Genomic DNA, 25,900 nt, shown 5'->3' with positions numbered 1-25,900 from the left:
AATAAAATGTCACATTTTAACTTTTAGAATTATCGTAACAGGATAATTAGGTTAATGTTATGAAAATGGTTTAGAGTTAGATTAAATGCAACAACAACAAAAAAAAAATTATACTTTTTGACGTTAATTTGATCCCTTTAACCGACTGGAACATGTTGTTGAAGGGACGTTTAGGTTAGAAGGAATTGGCTCAGAGCTCCTGTCACTCTTCAGCATCATCTTGTTGTGAAAACGAAATGACATCAAAAAAAACAAACTAAATTATAGCTAAAACGGATCCATTTTCATTTAGCTATCTTGTCAGCTTGAGATATTATCTCAGTCGGAACGCAGAATTTAATACTAATTGTATATCAAGACGTCATTCTTCAATTGTATTCAATGGAAAAACGGAATGGCCACCACGGCGAGAATGAACCGGAGACCAGGGAAAACGAAGAAACGGCGCCTGCTCCACCGAAACAGTCGTGTTCAAGGAGTGACGAGTCGAATATTTTTATATTAGACGGTAACAACACGGAGACGACCACGACCGGGGGTTGTGCCACTACCGACGAACGACGCACATCTACATCCAACTATTCGTCGAGGCAAAAGATTGACTCCCTGGGAAAAATCAGGCCACGTATGTCGAACCAGTAAATGATATTTAATGTTTTAACCTGTTTTGTTAATGTTAGTCTAACGGCAGCACAATAGATAATAGATGCGACCCTGTCATTTCCAGTTCTACAATGTGACTGTATGTTTCTCCAGCAGACAGACAAGATGGCGTCTCAGTGCACACTGCCTTGGAGGAGCACCGTGTTTACACAGCGGTCTACTGTTATTCTCATATTTATTAGCGTTGTATTTGAAGAAAATCGTTCAACAAGCTTTTGTGTCACGATTGCCCGATATTTTTTAAAGAAACAGTTGACACATTTTTAATGTATATATTGTAGTGTTATTTGATGCCAAACTTTACAGATGAGTTGGGATTGCGCAGTAACCCCAGTGCTGTCAATGATAACTCATTGTGTAGTGTGTTGTTGACATTTTGATTTGCTGTTCACCCTCCCTCCTAATTCACTTCCTGACCTGTCTCTATGCAGCAGCTCTATTTGTATGTACTGTTGCTGACATATTGATTAACAAAGATTTGTTTCCTCGTCCTCTTTCTGTTTGGCCTCTGTGTGTCTGTACAGCCTTCCCTTGGTTTGGGATGGACATCGGTGGCACCCTGGTGAAGCTGGTCTACTTTGAGCCCAAAGATATCACAGCCGAGGAGGAGCAGGAGGAGGTAGAGAACCTGAAGAGCATCCGGCGCTACCTGACCTCGAACATAGCCTACGGTAAGAATCAAATCACATTTTATTAGTCACATATACACATGGTTAGTAGATGTGAGTGTAGCAAAATGCTTGTGCTTCTAGTTCCGACAATGCAGTAATATCTAACAAGTAATCTAACAATTACCCCAACAACTACCTAATACACACAAATCTAAAGGGGTAAATGAGAAGATGTGCATATGAGTATACGGATGAGCGATGGCCGAGCGGCATAGGCAAGGTGCAGTAGAAGGTATAAAATACAGTATATACACATGATATGAGTAATGTAAGATATGTAAACATTATTTAAGGTGGCATTGTTTAAAGTGACTAGTGATCCATTTATTAAAGTGTCCAGTGATTAGGTCTCAGTGTGTTGGCAGCAGCCTTTCTGTGCTAGTGATGGCTGTTGAGCAGTCTGATGGCCTTGAGATAGAAGCTGTTTTTCGATCTCTCGACTTGTGCTTCTAGTTCCCGACAGTGCAGCAATATCTAACAATTCCACAACGACTACCTAATACACACAAATCTAAGTAAAGGGATGGAATAATAATATGTAAATATATGGATGAGCAATGACTGACTGGCATAAGCAAGATGCAATATATGGTATAAGAGTATACAGTATATCCATATTGGATGGGTAATGCAAGATATATGAACATTATTAAAGTGACTAGTGATCCATTTATTAAAGTGGCCAATGATTTTAAGTCAGTATGTAGGCAGCAGCCTCTCTGTGCAAGTGGTGGCTGTTTTAACAGTCTGATGGCCTTGAGATAGAAGCTATTTTTCAGTCTCCTGGTCCCAGCTTACCTATGGTAAGACCTCACCTGGCCCAGACTATAGACCTAACACAGCCTACGGTAAGACCTCACCTGGCCCAGACTATAGACCTAACACAGCCTATGGTAAGACCTCACCTGGCCCAGACTATAGACCTAACACAGCCTACGGTAAGACCTCACCTGGCCCAGACTATAGACCTAACACAGCCTACGGTAAGACCTCACCTGGCCCAGACTATAGACCTAACACAGCCTACGGTAAGACCTCACATGCCATGTCATTTTCAATTGTATTGATTGTCCATTACAGGTGTTCACAGGGAACAGGTATAGCCTACAGAATGTTAAAACACCTCTAGAGAAAAGTTCCTATAGATGAGGTTTACATTATCAGGCTGACAGACAGTCCATCTAGAAGGCTGACAGTCAGTCCGTCTAGAAGGCTGACAGTCAGTCCGTCTAGAAGGCTGACAGTCAGTCCGTCTAGAAGGCTGACAGTCAGTCCGTCTAGAAGGCTGACAGTCAGTCCGTCTAGAAGGCTGACAGTCAGTCCGTCTAGAAGGCTGACAGTCAGTCCGTCTAGAAGGCTGACAGTCAGTCCGTCTAGAAGGCTGACAGTCAGTCCGTCTAGAAGGCTGACAGTCAGACCGTCTAGAAGATTCACTAAATCCAGTAACAAAGCATATGTACCTATCCAACTGGTACGTACCCCATAATGAGAGCGAGTCCTCTTCTGGCTGTGCCGGGTGGAGATTATAAGAGGACATAGTCATTAAGGACAGATCGTTCTTCAAGATGTTCAAACGTTTATAGATGACCAGCAGGGTCAAAAATAATAATCACAAAATGCTGTCTGTCAAGTAGTACCGGTAACCAGTGTTGTCACATTCTCCAGTGGCCCTGCACTGTATTCCATTACCTGGGTAAGAGCTGATGTTCTATGTAGGGCTGGAACCATACCTGCAGGGTTCTACACTGTTTCCCCTGGTGGCACTGGCCCTACTAACTATTTCACTTGGTGGCACCAGCACATGATTTGGTCACACCTAAGTTAATCAATAATGCCCATGTCCCATAATGCACCTGCATTCCATACAGAAGCAGGCTGATAATGACTGGCCATCTTTTTAAATTAGCTGCCCTTGTGTTCTAATGCTGATTTTGATAGATTTACTGAAAAAGAAAAGAGACTGTTATAAATCTGTATTTATTGCTGATTTTCAAAGTGCCGTATTTTCTGCAAAGTCCTCTAGAGGGCAGAATAACTTGTTTTAAACAATACTTGATACCAAAACAATAACAAGGCAAAAAAAAACAGACTGATTTCACCCTTTTTTTTTTTGTTGTTGTTTTTTCCAGGTTTTTGCTCTCAAAACCACTCTCTTTTTTTTTTTTTCATAGAACATCCAATTTAGTTAATTTTCTAAGTCCACAACAGTGCTTAAACCACATCAGGGTACCATTTGAGAAATGGTACCCTGCAGCCAGACTGTGTTTGGGTAGCAGTTTTGTAGTGCACTTTTGTGATGGAGGTTTCAAAACAAAATGGCCACTGGATTGATGCAAGTAATCCTGATTCTGCCCTTTAGGCATAGGCTACTTTTATTTAGGGGGGGTGGTACTTATCAATATGGAAATGTTAAAAAAAAAATGTTTTTAAGTCATATCCATTCGAAAATATATTTTAAAAATTAAATAAATAAAACATCCTCATCTTCACACAATACCCCATAATGACAGTTGAAAACAGGTTTTTAGAAATATGTGCAAATGTATTAAAAATATTTAAAAAAAACAATACCTTATTTTACGTAAGTATTCAGACCCTTTGCTATGAGACCGAAATGTCATCCATTTTAGAATAAGACTGTGAAAGTAGCCAAATGTGGGGAAAAGTCAAGGGGTCTGAATACTTTACGCAGGCTCTCTATACAGCTCAGAAAGGCTTCACACCCCTTGAATTTTATCCACATTTTGTTGTTACAACCTGAATTCAAAATGGATTAAAAATTATTTATTTTTTTATCTACACACAATATCCCATAATGACTTAAGTGAAAATGTGTTTTTAAAAAAGATTGAACTGTCATTTGAACATAATCAAACCTAATTTTAAAAAACAGCGACCTATTATCAAATGTTATAGGTGGCAACATTATATCTTTGATGTAAGTGTTTTAGGATTCTCCATAGGTTTGTAGTAGAGCATAACTATAGAATGTACCGTAACTCTCCAGAAGACACAGGTGTTCCATGTATAGTACTTAGACTGGGGATGAGTGTTCACTGACGACAAGGTGGTGCTGAGTGAGAGGCTGCCATGAATCCCTGTTTGGTAATGGATCCTGTCCCTGTTTGGTAATGGATCCTGTCCCTGTTTGGTAATGGTTCCTCTCCCTGTTTGGTAATGGATCCTGTCCCTGTTTGGTAATGGATCCTGTCCCTGTTTGGTAATGGATCCTGTCCCTGTTTGGTAATGGATCCTGTCCCTGTTTGGTAATGGATCCTGTCCCTGTTTGGTAATGGATCCTGTCCCTGTTTGGTAATGGATCCTGTCCCTGTTTGGTAATGGATCCTGTCCCTGTTTGGTAATGGATCCTGTCCCTGTTTGGTAATGGATCCTGTCCCTGTTTGGTAATGGTTCCTCTCCCTGTTTGGTAATGGATCCTGTCCCTGTTTGGTAATGGTTCCTCTCCCTGTTTGGTAATGGATCCTGTCCCTGTTTGGTATTGGATCCTGTCCCTGTTTGGTAATGGATCCTGTCCCTGTTTGGTATTGGATCCTCTTCCTGTTTGGTAATGGTTCCTCTCCCTGTTTGGTAATGGTTCCTCTCCCTGTTTGGCAATGGACCCTCTCCCTGTTTGGCAATGGACCCTCTCCCGGTTTGGCAATGGACCCTCTCCCGGTTTGGCAATGGACCCTCTCCCGGTTTGGCAATGGGGCCTCTCCCGGTTTGGTAATGGATCGGAGTCCTCTGTCTGAAGGTTGCCTCCTCTTTTGCACCCTCTCTCATGGTTGAAAGAAGATAAGATCCAACAATGAGTCTTAATCAAAAAGTTGAATAATAGGATGTGTTTCTAGATATAATAGTTGTTGCTAGTAAGGACAAGGAATATAGCAGCTATCTTGCTAGTTAACGCAAGGGCAAGGCATATAGCTATCTTGCTAGTTAGGGCAAGGAATATAGCTATCTTGCTAGTTAGCGCAAGGGCAAGGCATATAGCTAGCCTGCTAGTAAGGGCAAGGCATATAGCTAGCCTGCTAGTAAGGGCAAGGCATATAGCTAGCCTGCTAGTAAGGGCAAGGCATATAGCTAGCCTGCTAGTAAGGGCAAGGCATATAGCTAGCCTGCTAGTAAGGGCAAGGCATATAGCTAGCCTGCTAGTAAGGGCAAGGCATATAGCTAGCCTGCTAGTAAGGGCAAGGCATATAGCTAGCCTGCTAGTAAGGGCAAGGCATATAGCTAGCCTGCTAGTAAGGGCAAGGCATATAGCTAGCTTGCTAGTTAACTTATTGTCTTTGAGAAGGTTGTTTACTTATGCACTACTAACTAGCTAGCTAGCTAACGCAGTAAAGCTATATTTACCATTTCATTTCAATATGACGCAAACCTCAACCAAAATCCTGGTAGCCTAGCGTCTAAGAAAGGTCACTTTTTCAAACCCCCTTTCCGGCAAGGTGGCGTTTAAGGTTAATGAATGTTGCTGCACGGCTATCGAGAAGGGTGCAACTGCAGACCGCAATTCAGGGCATTCGGTCATGTGGTCATTCCCAGGACCCCCCCAGTAGAAGTAGTTAGATGCAGGAATGCCCAGATGCAGGAATGCCCAGATGCAGGAATGCCCAGATGCAGGAATGCCCTGAATTGCGGTCTGCAGTTGCACCCTCCTCGATATCCGTGCAGTAACATTCATTAACCCTAACCCTAAGCTCATGGGATCTGTATCTGAGGGTGTGTGTGTATCTGAGGGGGGGGGGGTAAAAAAAAAGAAAAAAAGAAGCACAATATGGACTAAGACGAGTATTCCTTCTGACGGTGAATGTGCTAGGTAAGACGGGGATCAGAGATGTTCACCTGGAGATGAAGGACCTGACGATATGCGGACGCACAGGGAACCTCCACTTCATCCGCTTCCCCACCCAGGATCTGCCGGCCTTCCTACAGATGGCACGCAACAAACACTTCTCCAGCCTCCACACCACCCTCTGTGCCACCGGAGGGGGTGCCTACAAGTTTGAGTTCGATTTCCGCCAGGTGGGTACAGTCAACCGGGGAAAAGATTTTAGCGGGAAAGAGAATGTTGTTCTGGAGGCAGCTCCTTGGTGGTCACTTGTTTCTCATCCTGATAGGTTGGAGCTCCTCAGCGACCATCCTCCTAGTTACTGAATGTTGTTCTGAGGCAGCTCCTCAGTGGTCACTTGCAGGTTAGCGTTTCCATCCCCTCCTAGTGGTTACTGTTTCTCATCCTAATGTTTTGCAGGTTAGCGTTTCTCATCCTGAATGTTGTTCTGGAGGCAGCTCCTCAGTGGTCACTAGCAGGTTAGCGTTTCTCATCCTGAATGTTGTTCTGGAGGCAGCTCCTTGGTGGTCACTTGCAGGTTAGCGTTTCTCATCCTGAATGTTGTTCTGGAGGCAGCTCCTCAGTGGTCACTAGCAGGTTAGCGTTTCTCATCCTGAATGTTGTTCTGGAGGCAGCTCCTCAGTGGTCACTAGCAGGTTAGCGTTTCTCATCCTGAATGTTGTTCTGGAGGCAGCTCCTCAGTGGTCACTAGCAGGTTAGCGTTTCTCATCCTGAATGTTGTTCTGGAGGCAGCTCCTCAGTGGTCACTAGCAGGTTAGCGTTTCTCATCCTGAATGTTGTTCTGGAGGCAGCTCCTCAGTGGTCACTAGCAGGTTAGCGTTTCTCATCCTGAATGTTGTTCTAGAGGCAGCTCCTCAGTGGTCTAGAGGCAGCTCCTCACTAGCAGGTTAGCGTTTCTCATCCTGAATGTTGTTCTGGAGGCAGCTCCTCAGTGGTCACTAGCAGGTTAGCGTTTCTCATCCTGAATGTTGTTCTGGAGGCAGCTCCTCAGTGGTCACTAGCAGGTTAGCGTTTCTCATCCTGAATGTTGTTCTGGAGGCAGCTCCTCAGTGGTCACTAGCAGGTTAGCGTTTCTCATCCTGAATGTTGTTCTGGAGGCAGCTCCTCAGTGGTCACTAGCAGGTTAGCGTTTCTCATCCTAAATGTTGTTCTGGAGGCAGCTCCTTGGTGGTCACTAGCAGGTTAGCGTTTCTCATCCTGAATGTTGTTCTGGAGGCAGCTCCTCAGTGGTCACTAGCAGGTTAGCGTTTCTCATCCTGAATGTTGTTCTGGAGGCAGCTCCTCAGTGGTCACTAGCAGGTTAGCGTTTCTCATCCTAAATGTTGTTCTGGAGGCAGCAGTGGTCACTCAGTTGGTTTCTCATCTGAATGTTGTTCTAGCAGGTTAGCAGGTTAGCGTTTCTCATCCTGAATGTTGTTCTGGAGGCAGCTCCTCAGAGTGGTCACTAGCAGGCACAGCCATAAAGTGTGTGTGTGTGGGGGGGGGGGGTTGTTATAAGACACCACATGATCAGAAAGGTAAATGTTTTTCTTCCTGATGTTAATTGATTTTAAGTGAATATATGCACAAAACATTAGGAACAGCTGCTCTTTCCATGACAGACTGACCAGGTGAATCCAGGTTATAATCCCTTATTGATGTCACCTGTTAAATCCACTTCAATCAGTGTAGATGAAGGGGAGGAGACATGCAGATGAAGGGGAGGAGACAGGTGGTTAAAGTAGGCTTTTTAAACCTTGAGACAATTGAGACATGGATTGCAGGTGTGGGCCAGTGAGGGTAGACGGGCGAGACAAAATATTTAAGTGCCTTTGAACCGGGTATGGTAGTAGGTGCCAGGCGCACAGGTTTGTGTCAAGAACTGCACCCAAAGGACATCCAGCCAATTTGACACGACTGTGGGAAGCATTGGAGTTGACATGGACCAGAATCCCTGTGCAACGCTTTAGACACCTTGTAGAGTCCATGTCCTGACGAATTGAGGCTGTTCCGAGGGCAAAAGGGGAGGGTGTTCCTAATGTTTAGTATAGTCAGTAAAGGCAATTTAAAATATTTTTTAAATGCTGTTATATGGTGAATTGAGGAAATAACTTCCTGTTCTCAGATGGCTGACTTCCTCTCCTCCTCCTCTCTCCTCAGATGGCTGATCTCCTCTCCTCTCCTCTCCTCCTCTCTCCTCAGATGGCTGATCTCCTCTCCTCTCTCCTCAGATGGCTGATCTCCTCTCCTCTCTCCTCAGATGGCTGATCTCCTCTCCTCTCCTCTCCTCCTCTCTCCTCAGATGGCTGATCTCCTCTCCTCAGATGGCTGATCTCCTCTCCTCTCTCCTCAGATGGCTGATCTCCTGTCCTCTCCTCTCCTCCTCTCTCCTCAGATGGCTGATCTCCTCTCCTCTCTCCTCAGATGGCTGATCTCCTCTCCTCTCCTCTCCTCCTCTCTCCTCAGATGGCTGATCTCCTCTCCTCAGATGGCTGATCTCCTCTCCTCTCTCCTCAGATGGCTGATCTCCTGTCCTCTCTCCTCAGATGGCTGATCTCCTCTCCTCTCTCCTCAGATGGCTGATCTCCTCTCCTCTCTCCTCAGATGGCTGATCTCCTGTCCTCTCTCCTCAGATGGCTGATCTCCTGTCCTCTCTCCTCAGATGGCTGATCTCCTCTCCTCTCTCCTCAGATGGCTGATCTCCTGTCCTCTCTCCTCAGATGGCTGATCTCCTGTCCTCTCCTCTCTCCTCAGATGGCTGACCTCCTCTCCTCTCTCCTCAGATGGCTGACTTCCTCTCCTCTCTCCTCAGATGGCTGACCTCCTCTCCTCTCTCCTCAGATGGCTGACCTCCTCTCCTCAGATGGCTGACCTCCTCTCCTCTCTCCTCAGATGGCTGACCTCCTCTCCTCTCCTCTCTCCTCAGATGGCTGACCTCCTCTCCTCTCTCCTCAGATGGCTGATCTCCTCTCCTCTTTTCTCTCCTCAGATGGCTGATCTCCTCTCCTCTTTTCTCTCCTCAGATGGCTGACCTCCTCTCCTCTCTCCTCAGATGGCTGATCTCCTCTCCTCTTTTCTCTCCTCAGATGGCTGATCTCCTGTCCTCTCCTCAGATGGCTGACCTCCTCTCCTCTCTCCTCAGATGGCTGATCTCCTGTCCTCTCCTCAGATGGCTGACCTCTCCTCTCTCCTCAGATGGCTGACCTCCTCTCTCCTCAGATGGCTGACCTCCTCTCTCCTCAGATGGCTGATCTCCTCTCCTCTCTCCTCAGATGGCTGATCTCCTCTCCTCAGATGGCTGACCTCCTCTCCTCTCTCCTCAGATGGCTGACCTCCTCTCCTCTCTCCTCAGATGGCTGATCTCCAGCTGCTGAAGCTAGATGAGCTGGACTGTCTGATACGGGGCGTTCTCTACATAGACTCAGTGGTGTCCAATCCTTCAGAGTGTTACTACTATGAGAACCCTACAGACCCTGAACACTGTGTCCAGAAACCCTTCACTCTGGAGAACCCTTACCCTCTACTGCTGGTCAACATCGGCTCTGGCGTCAGCATTCTGGCCGTCTACTCTAAGAACAACTACAGACGAGTAACTGGGACCAGGTAAGGTCAGCATGCGGTCACTGGGTGGTCGAGTCTGTCACCTGAGTCTATTAACCCCCCCCCTGAGTCTATTAACCACATTCCCCCCCCCTGAGTCTATTAACCACATTCCCCCTGAGTCTATTAACCACATTCCCCCTGAGTCTATTAACCACATTCCCCCTGAGTCTATTAACCCCCCTGAGTCTATTAACCCCCCTGAGTCTATTAACCCCCCCCTGAGTCTATTAACCCCCCTGAGTCTATTAAACCCCCTGAGTCTATTAACCCCCCTGAGTCTATTAACCCCCCTGAGACTATTAACCCCCCTGAGTCTATTAACCCCCCTGAGTCTATTAACCCCCCTGAGTCTATTAACCCCCCTGAGTCTATTAACCCCCACCCCCTGATTCTATTAACCCCCTGAGTCTATTAACCACATTCAACCCCCTCCAGAAAAGTTATAGACGTACATTTGTGTTCTACTTCCTGCTGTGATGTCATTTCCTGTTTGACATCACTTCACTGGTTTGTTTTGTATCATGTAGCCTAGGCCGAAGGGGGATAAAAGTGAAGCATTTCCTCTTCAAGAGATGAGTTTCTCTACATGTTGAAAAGGGGCCAAGTTGAACCTTGAACCTGTGAAATGGTTTCGCGTTTTGAACTGAGTTTCCGACACAGCAAAAACATCAATGTGCATAATTGTATTCACACCACTATTTAAGCATTCACAAAACATCTGTACGTGGACCAAAAAGTGTTACAAACACTTACAGGCAACATCCTATAGGTTATTGCCAATAAAAAGTCACAATAAGATGCACAGCGTTCGATTTGGCTGCTGGGGGCAGGTGGCAGACCCCCCCCCCCCCCAGCTCCGCTAAAACCATTGACAACTAGGCATTGGTTTATAATGGGGGCGGGGGGGGGGTTGGCTGCCATTTTTACGGCCTCCTCCGGGATTCATCCAATGGCATTGAGGAGTATACCACCTCAGTCACGACTTCATTAATTCGTGCATTGACGACGACGTCCCCACAGTTGACCGTACGTACATTTCCCAACCAGAAGCCATGGATTACAGGCAACATCCGCATCGAGTTAAAGGGTAGAGCTGCCGCTTTCAAGGTGCGGGACACTAATCCGAACGCTTATAAGAAATCCCGCTATGCTTTCAGACAAACCATCACAGGCAAAGCGTCAATACAGGACTAAGATTGAATCCTACGACACCGGCTCTGACACTCGTTGGACTACAAGGGGAAACCCAGACGCGAGCCTACCAGATGCGCTAAATGCCTTTTGTACTCTCTTTGAGGCAAGCAGCGCTGAAGCATGCATGAGAGCAGCAGCTGTTCTGGGCGACTGTGTGATCACGCTCTCCGTAGCCGATGTGAGCAAGACCTTTAACAGATTAATATTCATAAGGCCACGAGGCCAGATGGATTACCAGGACGTGCACTCAAAGCAATGCGCATACCAACTGGCAAGTGTCTTCACTGACATTTTCAACCTCTCCCTGACTGAGTCTGTAGTACCTGTTTCAAGCAGACCACCATAACAGATCAGTCAATATGGCTAGTTAACAAGCTAATAATATATCATGTCAATATGGCTGGTTAACAAGCTAATAATATATCATGTCAATATGGCTATAGTCATCTAGTTTATCCCCGGAAAGTTAGCTTGTTAACTAGCCACATTGACTGATATGTTATTAGCTTGTTAACCAGCCATATTGACTGATATATTATTAGCTTGTTAACCAGCCATATTGACTGATATGTTATTAGCTTGTTAACTAGCCACATTGACTGATATGTTATTAGCTTGTTAACTAGCCACATTGACTGATATGTTATTAGCTTGTTAACTAGCCACATTGACTGATATGTTATTAGCTTGTTAACTAGCCATATTGACTGATCTGCTAATAGCTTGTTAACTAGCCATATTGACTGATAGCTTGTTAACTAGCCATATTGACTGATATGTTATTAGCTAGCCAATTTGACGTGATACATCAATCAATGTAGCCTCGTGTCTGTCAGTAGCAATCGTAATTAAAAACAATGTTGAAAAGAGGATGTTATTTAACTTCGTTAGGTAGACCTACATTAGATCTACTTTACCAAGTTTCTACCAGTAGCTAGCAAAGTAAACATGATCAGGGCCTCCAGCTTGATGATGAGCTTGGAGGGCACTATGGTGTTGAATCCTGAGCTGTAGTCAATGAACAGCATTCTTACGTAGGTATTCCTCTTGTCCGGATGGGTTAGGGCAGTGTGATGGCGAGTGCGTCGTCTGTGGACCTGTTGGGGCGGAATGCGAACTGAAGTGGGTCTAGGGTAATAGGTAAGGTGGAGGTGATATGATCCTTGACTAGTCTCTCAAAGCACTTCATGATGACAGAAGTAAGTGCTACTAAGTGATAGTCATTTAGTTCAGTTATCTTTGCCTTCTTGGGTACAGTAACAATGGTTGACATCTTGAGGCATGTGGGAGCAGCAGACTGGGATAGGGAGAGAGATTGAATATATCTGTAAACACACCGGCCAGCTGGTCTGCGCATGCTTTGAGGACATGGCTAGGGATGCCATCTGGGCCAGCAGCCTTGCGAGGGTTAACACGTTTAAATGTTTTACTCACGTCAGCCACTGAGAAGGAAGGGGGGGGGGGGGGTGCAGTACTTGTTAGCGGGCCGCGACGTTGGCATTGAATTATCCTCAAAGTGGGCAAAGAAGGTGTTTAGTTTGTCTGGAAGCGTGACGTCGGTGTCCGTGACGTGTCTGGATTTCTTTTTGTAGTCCGTGATTTCCTGCATATATTTTAGAGCTTATTTATACAGAAAATTGGTATATAACCCATATAAACTATTTTTATAATTATACAACAATATTTGTGGGTGACCATTATTTCCTTTGCAACATTTCTGATACATCACATGCTTTACTTTTGTTTTCCTGCATTAGTAAAAACAGGGAATGCATCACGTATACCTCTACTGCCATTCATTCCAATTGACTCGTTTTGTATTTCTCCATTACCAAGATGGCTGCCATTTGGCCCTGTTTTTGAACTTTGAGGGTTTTATGACATATAACCTCTCTAGTAATTTAATAGGATCTCTGATTATCTGCTAGCTTTTCCTCCACTGACTGATGGTTGTCCTAGCCTGAAATCCAGAACCTGTTTTTGTGCTTACATTCCACTCCTTGTGTTCTGATAAGGAATGGAATTCTAGCTAGACCAGACTGGTAGCCGGGCTATGGTTGCTCAACCAGACTGGTAGCCGGGCTATGGTTGCTCAACCAGACTGGTAGCCGGGCTATGGTTGCTCAACCAGACTGGTAGCCGGGCTATGGTTGCTCAACCAGACTGGTAGCCGGGCTATGGTTGCTCAACCAGACTGGTAGCCGGGCTATGGTTGCTCAACCAGACTGGTAGCCGGGCTATGGTTGCTCAACCAGACTTGGTAGCCGGGCTATGGTTGCTCAACCAGACTGGTAGCCGGGCTATGGTTGCTCAACCAGACTGGTAGCCGGGCTATGGTTGCTCAACCAGACTGGTAGCCGGGCTATGGTTGCTCAACCAGACTGGTAGCCGGGCTATGGTTGCTCAACCAGACTGGTAGCCGGGCTATGGTTGCTCAACCAGACTGGTAGCCGGGCTATGGTTGCTCAACCAGACTGGTAGCCGGGCTATGGTTGCTCAACCAGACTGGTAGCCGGGCTATGGTTGCTCAACCAGACTGGTAGCCGGGCTATGGTTGCTCAACCAGACTGGTAGCCGGGCTATGGGAGCTCAACCAGACTGGTAGCCGGGCTATGGGAGCTCCCCTTGCCTCTGTTTGTTGTCCTTGGTAGTTTTCCGGTCTGGCACATGACTGCTCGGGCCCTGTCTGTCATACTGGTCCTGTGTGCTGCATGGCTAGAGGCAGGAGGGGACACGGAGTGGTTTCCTTTAGATTCTGATCTCAGGACAGATGTTGAATTTCCACCACCTTTCGTTAAGGTTTAGGATTGGGAGAGGGGAAGCTGATCCTAGATCTGCACCTAGGGGAAACGCCCCCCTTGGAGCCTAGGAAGGGGGAGCCTGGAACATTTTGGAGTGATTTCTAAGAATATGGTGGTAGGTTACTACAGGTTATAACCGTGTTCTGTGTTTCCCCATGCAGTCTGGGTGGAGGGACATTCCTGGGGCTGTGCTGTTTACTGACTGGCTGCTCCAGCTTTGAGGAGGCTCTGGAGATGGCGTCGCAGGGGGAGAGCACTCACGTGGATAAGCTAGTACGGGACATCTACGGAGGGGACTACGAGCGCTTCGGCCTCCCCGGCTGGGCTGTGGCCTCCAGGTAAAACCGTTAGCAGTACCCGGGGTGTATTCATTAGTGCACATCGTAGCAAAATGTTTTACAACAGGTAGCCTAGTGTTTTAAGAACGTTTGGTCAGTCATGGAAAGGTCGCTGGTTCGACTCTCTGAGCCGACTAACTGAAGAATCTGTCTGTGCCGTTGAGCAAGGCACTTAAACCTAATTGCTCTTGTAAGTTGTTCTGGACATCATGTATTTCTGCCTTGTAGTTTTAGGAACATGATGTAGTTTTGGGAACATGATGTATTTCTGCCTTGTAGTTTTAGGAACATGATGTATTTCTGTCTTATAGTTTTGGGAACATGATGTATTTCTGCCTTGTAGTTTTAGGAACATGATGTTGTTTTGGGAACATGATGTATTTCTGCCTTGTAGTTTTAGGAACATGATGTATTTCTGTCTTATAGTTTTGGGAACATGATGTATTTCTGCCTTGTAGTTTTGGGAACATGATGTAGTTTTGGGAACATGATGTATTTCTGCCTTGTAGTTTTGGGAACATGATGTTGTTTTGGGAACATGATGTATTTCTGCCTTGTAGTTTTGGGAACATGATGTATTTCCGTCTTGTAGTTTTGGGAACATGATGTAGTTTTGGGAACATGATGTTGTTTTGGGAACATGATGTATTTCTGCCTTGTAGTTTTAGGAACATGATGTATTTCTGTCTTATAGTTTTGGGAACATGATGTATTTCTGCCTTGTAGTTTTGGGAACATGATGTAGTTTTGGGAACATGATGTTGTTTTGGGAACATGATGTATTTCTGCCTTGTAGTTTTGGGAACATGATGTTGTTTTGGGAACATGATGTATTTCTGCCTTGTAGTTTTGGGAACATGATGTATTTCCGTCTTGTAGTTTTGGGAACATGATGTAGTTTTGGGAACATGATGTATTTCTGCCTTGTAGTTTTAGGAACATGGTGTATTTCTGTCTTGTAGTTTTGGGAACATGATGTATTTCTGTCTTGTAGTTTTGGGAACATGGTGTATTTCTGTCTTGTAGTTTTGGGAACATGATGTATTTCTGCCTTGTAGTTTTGGGAACATGATGTAGTTTTGGGAACATGATGTTGTTTTGGGAACATGATGTATTTCTGCCTTGTAGTTTTGGGAACATGATGTTGTTTTGGGAACATGATGTATTTCTGCCTTGTAGTTTTGGGAACATGATGTATTTCCGTCTTGTAGTTTTGGGAACATGATGTAGTTTTGGGAACATGATGTATTTCTGCCTTGTAGTTTTAGGAACATGGTGTATTTCTGTCTTGTAGTTTTGGGAACATGGTGTATTTCTGTCTTGTAGTTTTGGGAACATGGTGTATTTCTGTCTTGTAGTTTTAGGAACATGATGTATTTCTGCCTTGTAGTTTTGGGAACATTATGTATTTCTGTCTTGTAGTTTTGGGAACATGGTGTATTTCTGTCTTGTATTTTTAGGAACATGATGTATTTCTGCCTTGTAGTTTTAGGAACATGATGTAGTTTTGGGAACATGATTTATTTCCGTCTTGTAGTTTTGAGAACATGATGTAGTTTTGGGAACATGATGTATTTCTGCCTTGTAGTTTTGGGAACATGATGTATTTCTGTCTTGTAGTTTTGGGAACATGGTGTGTAAAGAGAAGCGGGAGTCCATCTCTAAAGAGGATCTAGCCAGAGCCACCCTGGTCTCCATCACCAACAACATCGGCTCCATCACCAGGATGGTTGCGCTCAACGAGGTACTTCACAATGCACCCTATTCCCTATATAGTGCATCACCAGGGCCCTGGTCAATAGTAGTGTATTTGTACAATTTGAAATTGTGAATAAATATAGTGGTAATAAACATAGGAAACAGGCTGCCGTTTCAGGCAGGAAACAGGCTGCCGTTTCAGGCAGGAAACAGGCTGCCGTTTCAGGCGCTGTTCGCATGTTGTGGCGGTATAGTGCACACTGCTTTGAAGACGATGGAAAGACAATGGAGACAGATAAACATCACACAGAGATGTGTTCAGGGGGGCTGGATGTTCAGGGGGCTGGATGTTCAGGGGGATGTTCAGGGGGGCTGGATGTTCAGGGAGGATGTTCAGGGGGGCTGGATGTTCAGGGGGGCTGGATGTTCAGGGGGATGTTCAGGGTGGGGCTGGATGTTCAGGGGTGCTGGATGTTCAGGGGGCGCTGGATGTTCAGGGGGCTGGATGTTCAGGGGGCTGGATGTTCAGGGGGATGTTCAGGGGGGCTGGATGTTCAGGGGAGAACTGGATGTTCAGGGGGATGTTCAGGGAGAGCTGGATGTTCAGGGGGGGGCTGGATGTTCAGGGGGGCGCTGGATGTTCAGGGGGGAGCTAGATGTTCAGGGGAGGTATGTTCAGGGGAGAGCTGGATGTTCAGGGGGGGCTGGATGTTCTCTCTTTGCCTTCAGCCTCTTTATGATGCTGCCTTGTGGAATCTGGATCAAGCAGCATTGTACAGGGCTATGAAGGCACTGAGCTCTGCTTCAGCCAGTCTGCTTCAGCCTCTGCTTCAGCCTCTGCTTCAGCCAGTCTGCTTCAGCCTCTGCTTCAGCCTCTGCTTCAGCCAGTCTGCTTCAGCCTCTGCTTCAGCCAGTCTGCTTCAGCCTCTTCTTCAGCCAGTCTGCTTCAGCCTCTGCTTCAGCCTCTGCTTCAGCCAGTCTGCTTCAGCCTCTGCTTCAGCCAGTCTGCTCCAGCCTCTTCTTCAGACTCTGCTTCAGCCATTCTGCTTCAGCCATTCTTCTTCAGCCATTCTGCTTCAGCCATTCTGCTTCAGCCAGTCTGCTTCAGCCTCTTCTTCAGCCCTTCTTCAGCCATTCTGCTTCAGCCATTCTGCTTCAGCCATTCTGCTTCAGCCATTCTGCTTCAGCCATTCTGCTTCAGCCATTCTGCTTCAGCCATTCTGCTTCAGCCATTCTGCTTCAGCCATTCTGCTTCAGCCAGTCTGCTTCAGCCAGTCTGCTTCAGCCATTCTGCTTCAGCCTCTTCTTCAGACTCTGCTTCAGCCAGTCTGCATTGAAACTTGTTTTATTTTTCAAGTCTGTTATTGATTTGAGAAATTTAACTTAATCTTAAAATATTTATGTGAATATCAGGTTGAAATGACCCATTTGTAATCATTCCGTTTTACAACCATGAGGTGATAAGAAAAATAAGTGTTCCTAATGACCCCCCCCCGTTTGTGTTTCTGTTCAGAACATTGAGAGGGTGGTGTTCGTAGGGAACTTCCTGAGGGTGAACACCCTGTCCATGAAGCTGCTGGCCTACGCCATGGACTACTGGTCTAAAGGCCAGCTGAAAGCCCTGTTCCTCAGACATGAGGTAAGACTGGTCTGAAAGCCCTGTTCCTCAGACACGAGGTAAGACTGTCTACTGGTCTGAAAGCCCTGTTCCTCAGACACGAGGTAAGACTGTCTACTGGTCTGAAAGCCCTGTTCCTCAGACACGAGGTAAGACTGTCTACTGGTCTGAAAGCCCTGTTCCTCAGACACGAGGTAAGACTGTCTACTGGTCTGAAAGCCCTGTTCCTCAGACACGAGGTAAGACTGTCTACTGGTCTGAAAGCCCTGTTCCTCAGACACGAGGTGAGGTACTCAGTCAACCTGTAGTAAAGCCCTGTTCCTCAGACACGAGGTAAGACTGTCTACTGGTCTGAAAGCCCTGTTCCTCAGACACGAGGTGAGGTACTCAGTCAACCTGTAGTAAAGCCCTGTTCCTCAGACACGAGGTGAGGTACTCAGTCAACCTGTAGTAAAGCCCTGTTCCTCAGATACGAGGTAAGACTGTCAACCTGTCTTAAAGCCCTGTTCCTAGCCCACGAGGTAAGGTACTCAGTCAACCTGTAGTAAAGCCCTGTTCCTAGCCCACGAGGTAAGGTACTCAGTCAACCTGTAGTAAAGCCCTGTTCCTCAGACACGAGGTAAGACTGTCTACTGGTCTGAAAGCCCTGTTCCTAGCCCACGAGGTAAGGTACTCAGTCAACCTGTAGTAAAGCCCTGTTCCTCAGACACGAGGTAAGACTGTCAACCTGTCTTAAAGCCCTGTTCCTAGCCCACGAGGTAAGGTATTCAGTCAACCTGTAGTAAAGCCCTGTTCCTAGCCCACGAGGTAAGGTATTCAGTCAACCTGTATTAAAGCCCTGTTCCTAGCCCATGAGGTGAGGTATTCAGTCAACCTGTATTAAAGCCCTGTTCCTAGCCCACGAGGTGAGGTATTCAGTCAACCTGTATTAAAGCCCTGTTCCTAGCCCACGAGGTAAGGTATTCAGTCAACCTGTATTAAAGCCCTGGGGTGATGGAGTGTCTCTGCTTGGTTCAGTCTGTACAGTACCTTCAGAAGATATTCAGTCAACCTCTTGAGCCCTTTCCACATTTTGTATTCAGTCAACCTGTTTAATAATCATTTTCTAGCCCACACAAAATACTTTTGTCAAAGTATTAAAGCCCTGTTCCTAGAACAGGTGTAAAAAATGTCACGAGGTAAGACTGTCTACTGGTCTGAAAGCCCTGTTCAGCCCACGAGGTAAGTCAATACAGTCAACCTGTAGTAAATCCTTTGGCAGTAACTATAGGTAAGTACTCAGTCAACCTGGGTAAAGCCCTGTTCCTAGCCCAGAGCTGTGAGTCTTCAGTCTGGGTAAAGCCCTGTTCCTAGCCCAGAGCTGTGAGTAAAGCCCTGTTCCTGGGTAAGTATTCAGTCAGCTGTATTGAGTCTTTCTGGGTGAAGTGTCTCTAAGAGCTGTGAGTCTTTCTGGAAGATATTCACCCACCTCTTGACTTTTTCCACATTTTGTTACGTTACAAGGTGGTTTAATAATCATTTTCTACACAAAATACTTTTGTCAAAGGTGAAGAAAATGTCGAACATTTGTAAAACAATGTCAAATAAAAGCTGTGAGTCAGTATTCTGGGTAAGTCTCAAGAGCTGTAGAATCTTTAGGCAGTAACTATAGCTGTGTAAGTCTATGAGTCTTTCTGGGTAAGTCTCTAAGAGCTGTGAGTCTTTCTGGGTAAGTCTCTAAGAGCTGTGAGTCTTTCTGGGTAAGTCTCTAAGAGCTGTGAGTCTTTCTGGGTAAGTCTCTAAGAGCTGTGAGTCTTTCTGGGTAAGTCTCTAAGAGCTGTGAGTCTTTCTGGGTAAGTCTCTAAGAGCTGTGAGTCTTTCTGGGTAAGTCACTAAGAGCTGTGAGTCTTTATGGGTAAGTTTCTTAAGAGCTGTGAGTCTTTATGGGTAAGTCTTTGAAAATTATTATTTTAAAAACAACCATTTTCAAGTCTCGCCATATATTTTCAAGCCAATTTAAGTCAAAACTGTAACTAGGCCACTCAGGAACATTCAATGTCGTCTTGGTAACCAACTCCAGTGTAGATTTGGCCTTGTGTTTTAGGTTATTGTCCTGCTGAAAGGTGAATTAGTCTCCCAGTGTCTGGTGGAAAACAGACTGAACCAGGATTTCCTCTAGGATTTTGTCTGTGCTAAGCTCTTAGGGGCGGCAGGGTAGCCTAGTGGTTAGAGCGTTGGACTAGTAACCGAAAGTTTGCAAGTTCGAATCCCCGAGCTGACAAGGTACAAATCATTCTGCCCCTGAACAACCCACTGTTCGTTCCTAGGCCGTCATTGAAAATAAGAGTTTGTTCTTAACTGACTTGCCTAGTAAAATAAAAAAATAAAAAAGTCCATTTCTTTTTATCCTAAATAAAACTCTCCAATCCTTGCCGATGACAAGGATACCCATAACATAATCCATCACATGTATTCATAGAGCCCTTTTTACATCTGCAGATGTCACAAAGTGCTGTACAGAAACACAATCTAAAACTACAAACACCAAGCAATGCAGGTGTAGAAGCACGTGGCTTGGAAAAAAACTCCCTTGAAAGGCAGGAATTTAGGAAGAAACCTAGAGAGGAACCAGGCTCTGAGGGGTGGCCGGTCCTCTATTGGCTGTGCCTGGTGGAAATTTACAAGAGTACATTGTTTTTCAAGATGTTCATAGATGACCATCAGGCTCAAATAATAATCAGTGATTGTAGAGGGTGCAACAGGTCAGCACCTCGGGAGTTGGCTTTTCGTAGCAGCAACCACTATGATTGAAAATATTGAGTGGTACTAAGTGATGTGTTGTCTTAGATTTGCCCCAAACATAACGCTTTGTATTCAGGACACAAAGTTAATTTCTTTGCCAATTGTTTTAGCAGTATTACTTTAGTGCCTTGTTGCAAACAGGATGTAAGGGAATATTTTTATTTTGTACAGGCTTCCTTCTTCTCACTCTTGTCATTTAGGTTAGTATTGTGGAGTAATTACAATGTTGTTGATCCATCCTCAGTTCTCTCCTATAACAGCCATTAAACTCTGTCATTTAGGTTAATATTGTGGAGTAACTATAATGTTGTTGATCCATCCTCAGTTCTCTCCTATAACAGCCATTAAACTCTGTAACTGTTTTAAAGTCACCATTGACCTCCATGGTGAAATCCCTGAGAGGTTTTCTTCCTCACCGGCAACTGAGTTGGGAAGGACGCCTGTATCTTTGTATTGACACACTGAGACATTTCAGGTTTTCATTTTTTATTCATTTGTAAAATAATTCCGTTGTGACATTATGGGGTATTATGTGTAGACCAGTGACACAACATCTCAATATTAGATTCAAGGCTGTAACAACAAAATGTGTCAAAAGTCCAGGGGTGTGAATACTTTGAAGGCCCTGTAGATACATACTGGTAAACGCCATGGGAAGAGGGACTAAAGTAACACAGTAAGACGAGGTAAAGCTCTTCTCAATCCTTAGAGCTCTTTCCTTTCAAGGCTGTAACAGACAAAATGTGTCAAAAGTCCAGGGTGTGATCCATACTTTGAGAAGGGCTTCCTGTAGATACATCCATCCTGGTAAACGCTTGATCATGGGTAAAGAGGGACTAAAGTAACACAGTAAGACGAGGTAAAGCTCTTCCTTGATCAATCCTTGAGACGAGGTAAAGCTCTTCCTTGATCCATCCTTGAGACGAGGTAAAGCTCTTCCTTGATCCATCCTTGAGACGAGGTAAAGCTCTTCCTTGATCCATCCTTGAGACGAGGTAAAGCTCTTCCTTGATCAAACCTTGAGACGAGGTAAAGCTCTTCCTTGAGACGAGGTAAAGCTCTTCCTTGATCCATCCTTGAGACGAGGTAAAGCTCTTCCTGATCAAACCTTGAGACGAGGTAAAGCTCCTTGATCAAACCTTGAGACGAGGTAAAGCTCTTCCTTGTAAAGACGAGGTAAAGCTCTTCCTTGATCAATCCTGAGACGAGGTTCTTCCTTGATCAATCCTTGAGACGAGGTAAAGCTCTTCCTTGATCCATCCTTGAGACGAGGTAAAGCTCTTCCTTCCTTGATCAAACCTTGAGACGAGGTAAAGCTCTTCCTTGATCAAACCTTGAGACGAGGTAAAGCTCTTCCTTGATCAAACCTTGAGACGAGGTAAAGCTCTTCCTTGATCAAACCTTGAGACGAGGTAAAGCTCTTCCTTGATTGAGACGAGGTAAAGCTCTTCCTTGATCCTTGAGACGAGGTAAAGCTCTTCCTTGATCAAACCTTGAGACGAGGTAAAGCTCTTCCCATCCTTGAGACGAGGTAAAGCTCTTCCTTGATCAAACTCTTCTTCCTTGATCAAACCTTGAGACGAGGTAAAGCTCTGAGACGAGGTAAAGCTCTTCCTTGATCAAACCTTGAGACGAGGTAAAGCTCTTCCTTGATCAAACCTTGAGACGAGGTAAAGCTCTTCCTTGATCAAACCTTGAGACAAAGTAAAGCTCTTCCTTGATCAAACCTTGAGACAAAGTAAAGCTCTTCCTTGATCAAACCTTGAGACGAGGTAAAGCTCTTCAAACCTTGATCAAGCTCTTCCTTGATTGAGACGAGGTAAAGCTCTTCCTTGATCAAACCTTGAGACGAGGTAAAGCTCTTCCTTGATCAAACCTTGAGACGAGGTAAAGCTCTTCCTTGATCAAACCTTGAGACGAGGTAAAGCTCTTCCTTGATCCAAACCTTGAGACAAAGTAAAGCTCTTCCTTGATCAAACCTTGAGACAAAGTAAAGCTCTTCCTTGATCAAACCTTGAGACAAAGTAAAGCTCTTCCTTGATCAAACCAACGCTCTTCCTTGATCCAACCTTGAGACAAAGTAAAGCTCTTCCTTGATCCAACCTTGAGACAAAGTAAAGCTCTTCCTTGATCAAACCTTGAGACAAAGTAAAGCTCTTCCTTGATCAAACCTTGAGACGAGGTAAAGCTCTTCCTTGATCCAGCCTTGAGACGAGGTAAAGCTCTTCCTTGATCAATCCTTGAGACGAGGTAAAGCTCTTCCTTGATCAAGCCTTGAGACGAGGTAAAGCTCTTCCTTGATCCAACCTTGAGACGAGGTAAAGCGATGGAACGGAACAACGTCTCTTGACCACTGTATATCTGCTCAGTTTGTATTTCAAAACACCGTGAGAGATCTGCAGTAAACTAAACTAACATTATTGTTTTTGTCGTCGTCGTCAGGGCTACTTCGGATCAGTCGGGGCTTTGCTGGAACTCCTGGATCCATCCTGATTGCTACGGTGGCCCTGAAGGTCAAACTAGCACTTAAGACCCAAGGACTGCTCTCACCCAAAGCCAGACTCGCACTTAGACTGTTAAACCAAAGACCGTCCGTCCAGCAGGACCTTTTACACTTTTATCCTCCACACTCTATTGGTGTGGTGTGCTTGCCTGTACAAGTAGTAGCCAGGTAGGTAGGCTTTACAGTAGCCAGGTAGGTAGCCTGTACAAGTAGCCAGGTAGGTAGGCTGTATAGTAGACAAGTAGCCTGGTCCGTCTGCATACGTTTGACAGGAATATGAATCCCACCAGGAACGACCACCACTGTTGCCTTAACTTAACTGCTGGATCATCACATGTCTGTTTGACATGTTTAATATAATTGCTTGATTGCTCTGTCGCCATCAGCAGCCGATGGCTCAGCTCTAGATGTTGACCTCCATAGAAGGCTCCATGGCTGGGGCCCAATGGGCATTCTACTGGCACTCGCGTCAGGGTTCATTCCAGCCAATACAGGGAAGTACATTGACGTTCCGATTGATTCTCTTCAATGCTTTTCATTTAGGAAAATGTGGAATTTGGTTTACTTTCTCAATTGACAGGAATTGTAATGGAATTGATCTCAGCCCTGATTTACTGTTACATTAAATTAATGTTGTATCTTTTACTATTGTTTACTGTGACGTTTTTCAGCTCAGCTGCAAAGTAATTGCTACATATTGATGGAAGAGGTTTTGATTGATATCTGATAATGGCAAATGGAATATTTGTGGGTCTGTTTTGGACATAAATGTTAAGTTTTTCACTTGAATGAACTGTTACCAACGAATCTGACTCTTATTCAACTTTACATGATAGTTAAACATTTAGTCTTTATTCTGCCTTGAGACAATCTCTCCTCTCTCTCTCCCTCTGTTTCTCGCTCTCTCTGTCTCTCTCTCTCCTCTCTCTCGCACTCTGTTTCTCGCTCTCTCTCTCTGTCTCACTCTCTCTGTCTCTCTCTCTCCTCTCTCCCTCTGTCTCTCTCTCTGTCTTGCTCTCTCCTCTCTCTCTCTCTGTTTCTCGCTCTCTCTGTCTTGCTCTGTCTCTCGCTCTCTCTGTCTTGCTCTGTGTCTCGCTCTCTCTGTCTTGCTCTGTCTCTCGCTGTCTCTCCCTCTCTCTCTCTGTCTCTCGCTGTCTCTCTCTCCCTCTGTCTCTCGCCCTCTCTGTCTTGCTCTGTCTCTGTCTCTCTCTCTCTCTCTCTGTCTCTTGTCTCTCTCTGTCTCTTGCTGTCTGTCTCTCTCTCTCTCTATCTCTCTCTCTCTCTCTTGTCTCTGTCTCTCTCTCTCTCTCTTGTCTCTGTCTCTCTCTCTTGTCTCTCTCTGTCTCTTGCTGTCTCTCTCTCTCGCTGTCTCTCGCTGTCTCTCTCTCTCTCTGTCTGTCTCTTCTCCCCCATACTAGTTTCAACTGTTGTCATTATTAGACTTTAACTACTTTTTATTCAGATCACTATGCCAACAGGTACTCTTCTTGGAGTCCATACACATAACTAAAAATACATTACAGTTTAAATAAGACACGGTAGTAGACAACACTTTCAGGGATCTGGATCTGCTGTATTTGTGCAGTATAGGGGTTTTAAAGGGGAGTCCTGGGTCGGACTCCCCTTTGCCTCCAGAACACCCTGAATTCTTCGAGGCATGGTAACGTTGCTTAATTGGTATCAAGGGACCCTAACGTGTGGCAGGAAAACATTATCCACACCATTACACCACCGCCACCAGCCTGTAATCATATACATGCTTTAGTCCTATCCCAAAGGCAAGTAACGTACACAAGTTGGTTGTGTTCAGCCTCGTCAAATCAGCTGTATATATATATATATACTAGTGCTTCACGTTCAGCTAAATACATTCTGTTAAGTGCCTGGTATGTTGTAGTCTAGGAAAGGTAGAAATACAGACAATCGTATGAAGACATGCTTTTTTTTTAAAATTCAGACCTGTCTTTGACTCCATACACCAAGTTCTCTCTCTGTTGGTGATATATATATATCACTATATATATCATCAATATACTTTTATTTTTATTAATTATTACTAAATATTTGTAATAAATGTTGTGTCATATAAATTATTTGAATAAAATCATTTTCTGAGGTGATGCTTATTTATTTGATAATAGCAAATTCTGCAATGGAAATCTACAAAGATATGTTTTTCGATATGCCAGATTTCGACATAAAATTGGAAGAATAAAAATGTATTTTAAAAAATTATAATTTTGGAAGCTGTTATAACTTTGGTCATGGAGTCAGATACTTTTTTTTCTGGACTGTAAAAGTATCTTTTTGGAAATAGAAGGACTTAGATCCTATTTATCGTTTACATCTTTATTGACGTTATATAAGTGCTAGGTTTGCACTAAGAAAGCGGACAAATTCTAATGTCGCATTTCCAATGAGACCTAACGTCCACAACAGTTTCGCCAGTGGTTTATGTTAATGTATTTTATTTTAATGTTAAACCTAATGTGATTCTGTTTCCATAGCTCCTACAGTTGGCCATTGTGTGAATGCTGGTTGATAAGTACCAGTCGTCTGGCTTTGGTCCCACGGGAGTGCAGGTCCGCCGGAGCCATGGCTCAATGAGAAAGGGGTTCCGGCCTGCGTAGATGGAAACGGAAAAATCTTGAGTCTTTTGGGTTAAACCAGAAAGGAAGAGGCGAAGTGAGGTTTTATTTAGGCCAAAATGTGTCCACGAAGTGAGGTATTTTTGTATTGAGGTCAATAAGAGCGTGTTGAATTTTGTTAATACAAAAATGCAATTGGTCATTTGCAACATGAGGCTTATTTGATCAAATAGAAGTTTCGTAGTGGCTAGGTTATGTACTGATTGATATAAGTGGACGAACGTGGCATTTCGGCAACTTGAAGAAGATAAAAAACCATTTTTATCGAAGTTGTGCCTGTTGTCCATATATATATATGACTCATGGATGTATCTTCGGAATTGCCATTGAGGGCTTCCACGATTTTAAAGTTGTCAACTGGGCGGGGATTCCTATGAGTTGGGAGCAATCAGCCAATGAAGAAGAAAATTGACTACTTTAAAATGGCGCTGCCCATGCTGTCACACGCGGAATAAGTTTGACCGGAGAGAAGAGACCCCCAGTTTCAAGCCTGAAGCGTGAAGTCGGCTACTGTATAGCAACCTAGCGGTGCCAAAAACCCTGGTCTGTCC

The 25,900-nt window shown here is 44.8% G+C and overlaps 1 protein-coding gene across 2 annotated transcripts; it reads left to right on the top strand.

The window, feature by feature from the left end:
• Nucleotides 1-24,817, top strand: LOC115123145 (pantothenate kinase 3-like). 2 transcript variants are annotated; one of them, XM_065025971.1, is made up of 8 exons: nt 21-625; nt 1,188-1,334; nt 6,154-6,359; nt 9,518-9,768; nt 13,925-14,101; nt 15,722-15,845; nt 17,313-17,438; nt 22,641-24,817. In XM_065025971.1, exons 1-8 carry the CDS (start codon nt 382-384, stop codon nt 22,689-22,691), a joined length of 1,326 nt encoding a protein of 441 aa, XP_064882043.1. In that variant the 5' UTR covers nt 21-381; the 3' UTR covers nt 22,692-24,817. The 2 variants fall into 2 exon arrangements, with proteins under 2 accessions (XP_064882044.1, XP_064882043.1); XM_065025972.1 differs by lacking the exons at nt 15,722-15,845; nt 17,313-17,438; nt 22,641-24,817 and adding an exon at nt 15,096-15,156 and having other exon boundaries at nt 1-625.
• The last annotated feature ends 1,083 nt before the right edge of the window (nt 24,818-25,900 follow it).

This window comes from Oncorhynchus nerka, linkage group LG12 (genome assembly GCF_034236695.1).
Source record: "Oncorhynchus nerka isolate Pitt River linkage group LG12, Oner_Uvic_2.0, whole genome shotgun sequence".
Taxonomy (NCBI): Eukaryota; Metazoa; Chordata; class Actinopteri; order Salmoniformes; family Salmonidae; genus Oncorhynchus; species Oncorhynchus nerka.
This window is presented reverse-complemented; position numbering and strand designations above follow the sequence as displayed.

Coding starts and splice junctions, on each gene's coding strand:
- LOC115123145 (XM_065025971.1), top strand. CDS start 382: ATGGAAAAACGGAATGGCCACCACGGCGAGAATGAACCGGAGACCAGG. Junction 14,102..15,721: donor GGCTGGGCTGTGGCCTCCAG/GTAAAACCGTTA, acceptor TCTGTCTTGTAG/TTTTGGGAACATGGTGTGTA. Junction 15,846..17,312: donor GGATGGTTGCGCTCAACGAG/GTACTTCACAAT, acceptor GTTTCTGTTCAG/AACATTGAGAGGGTGGTGTT.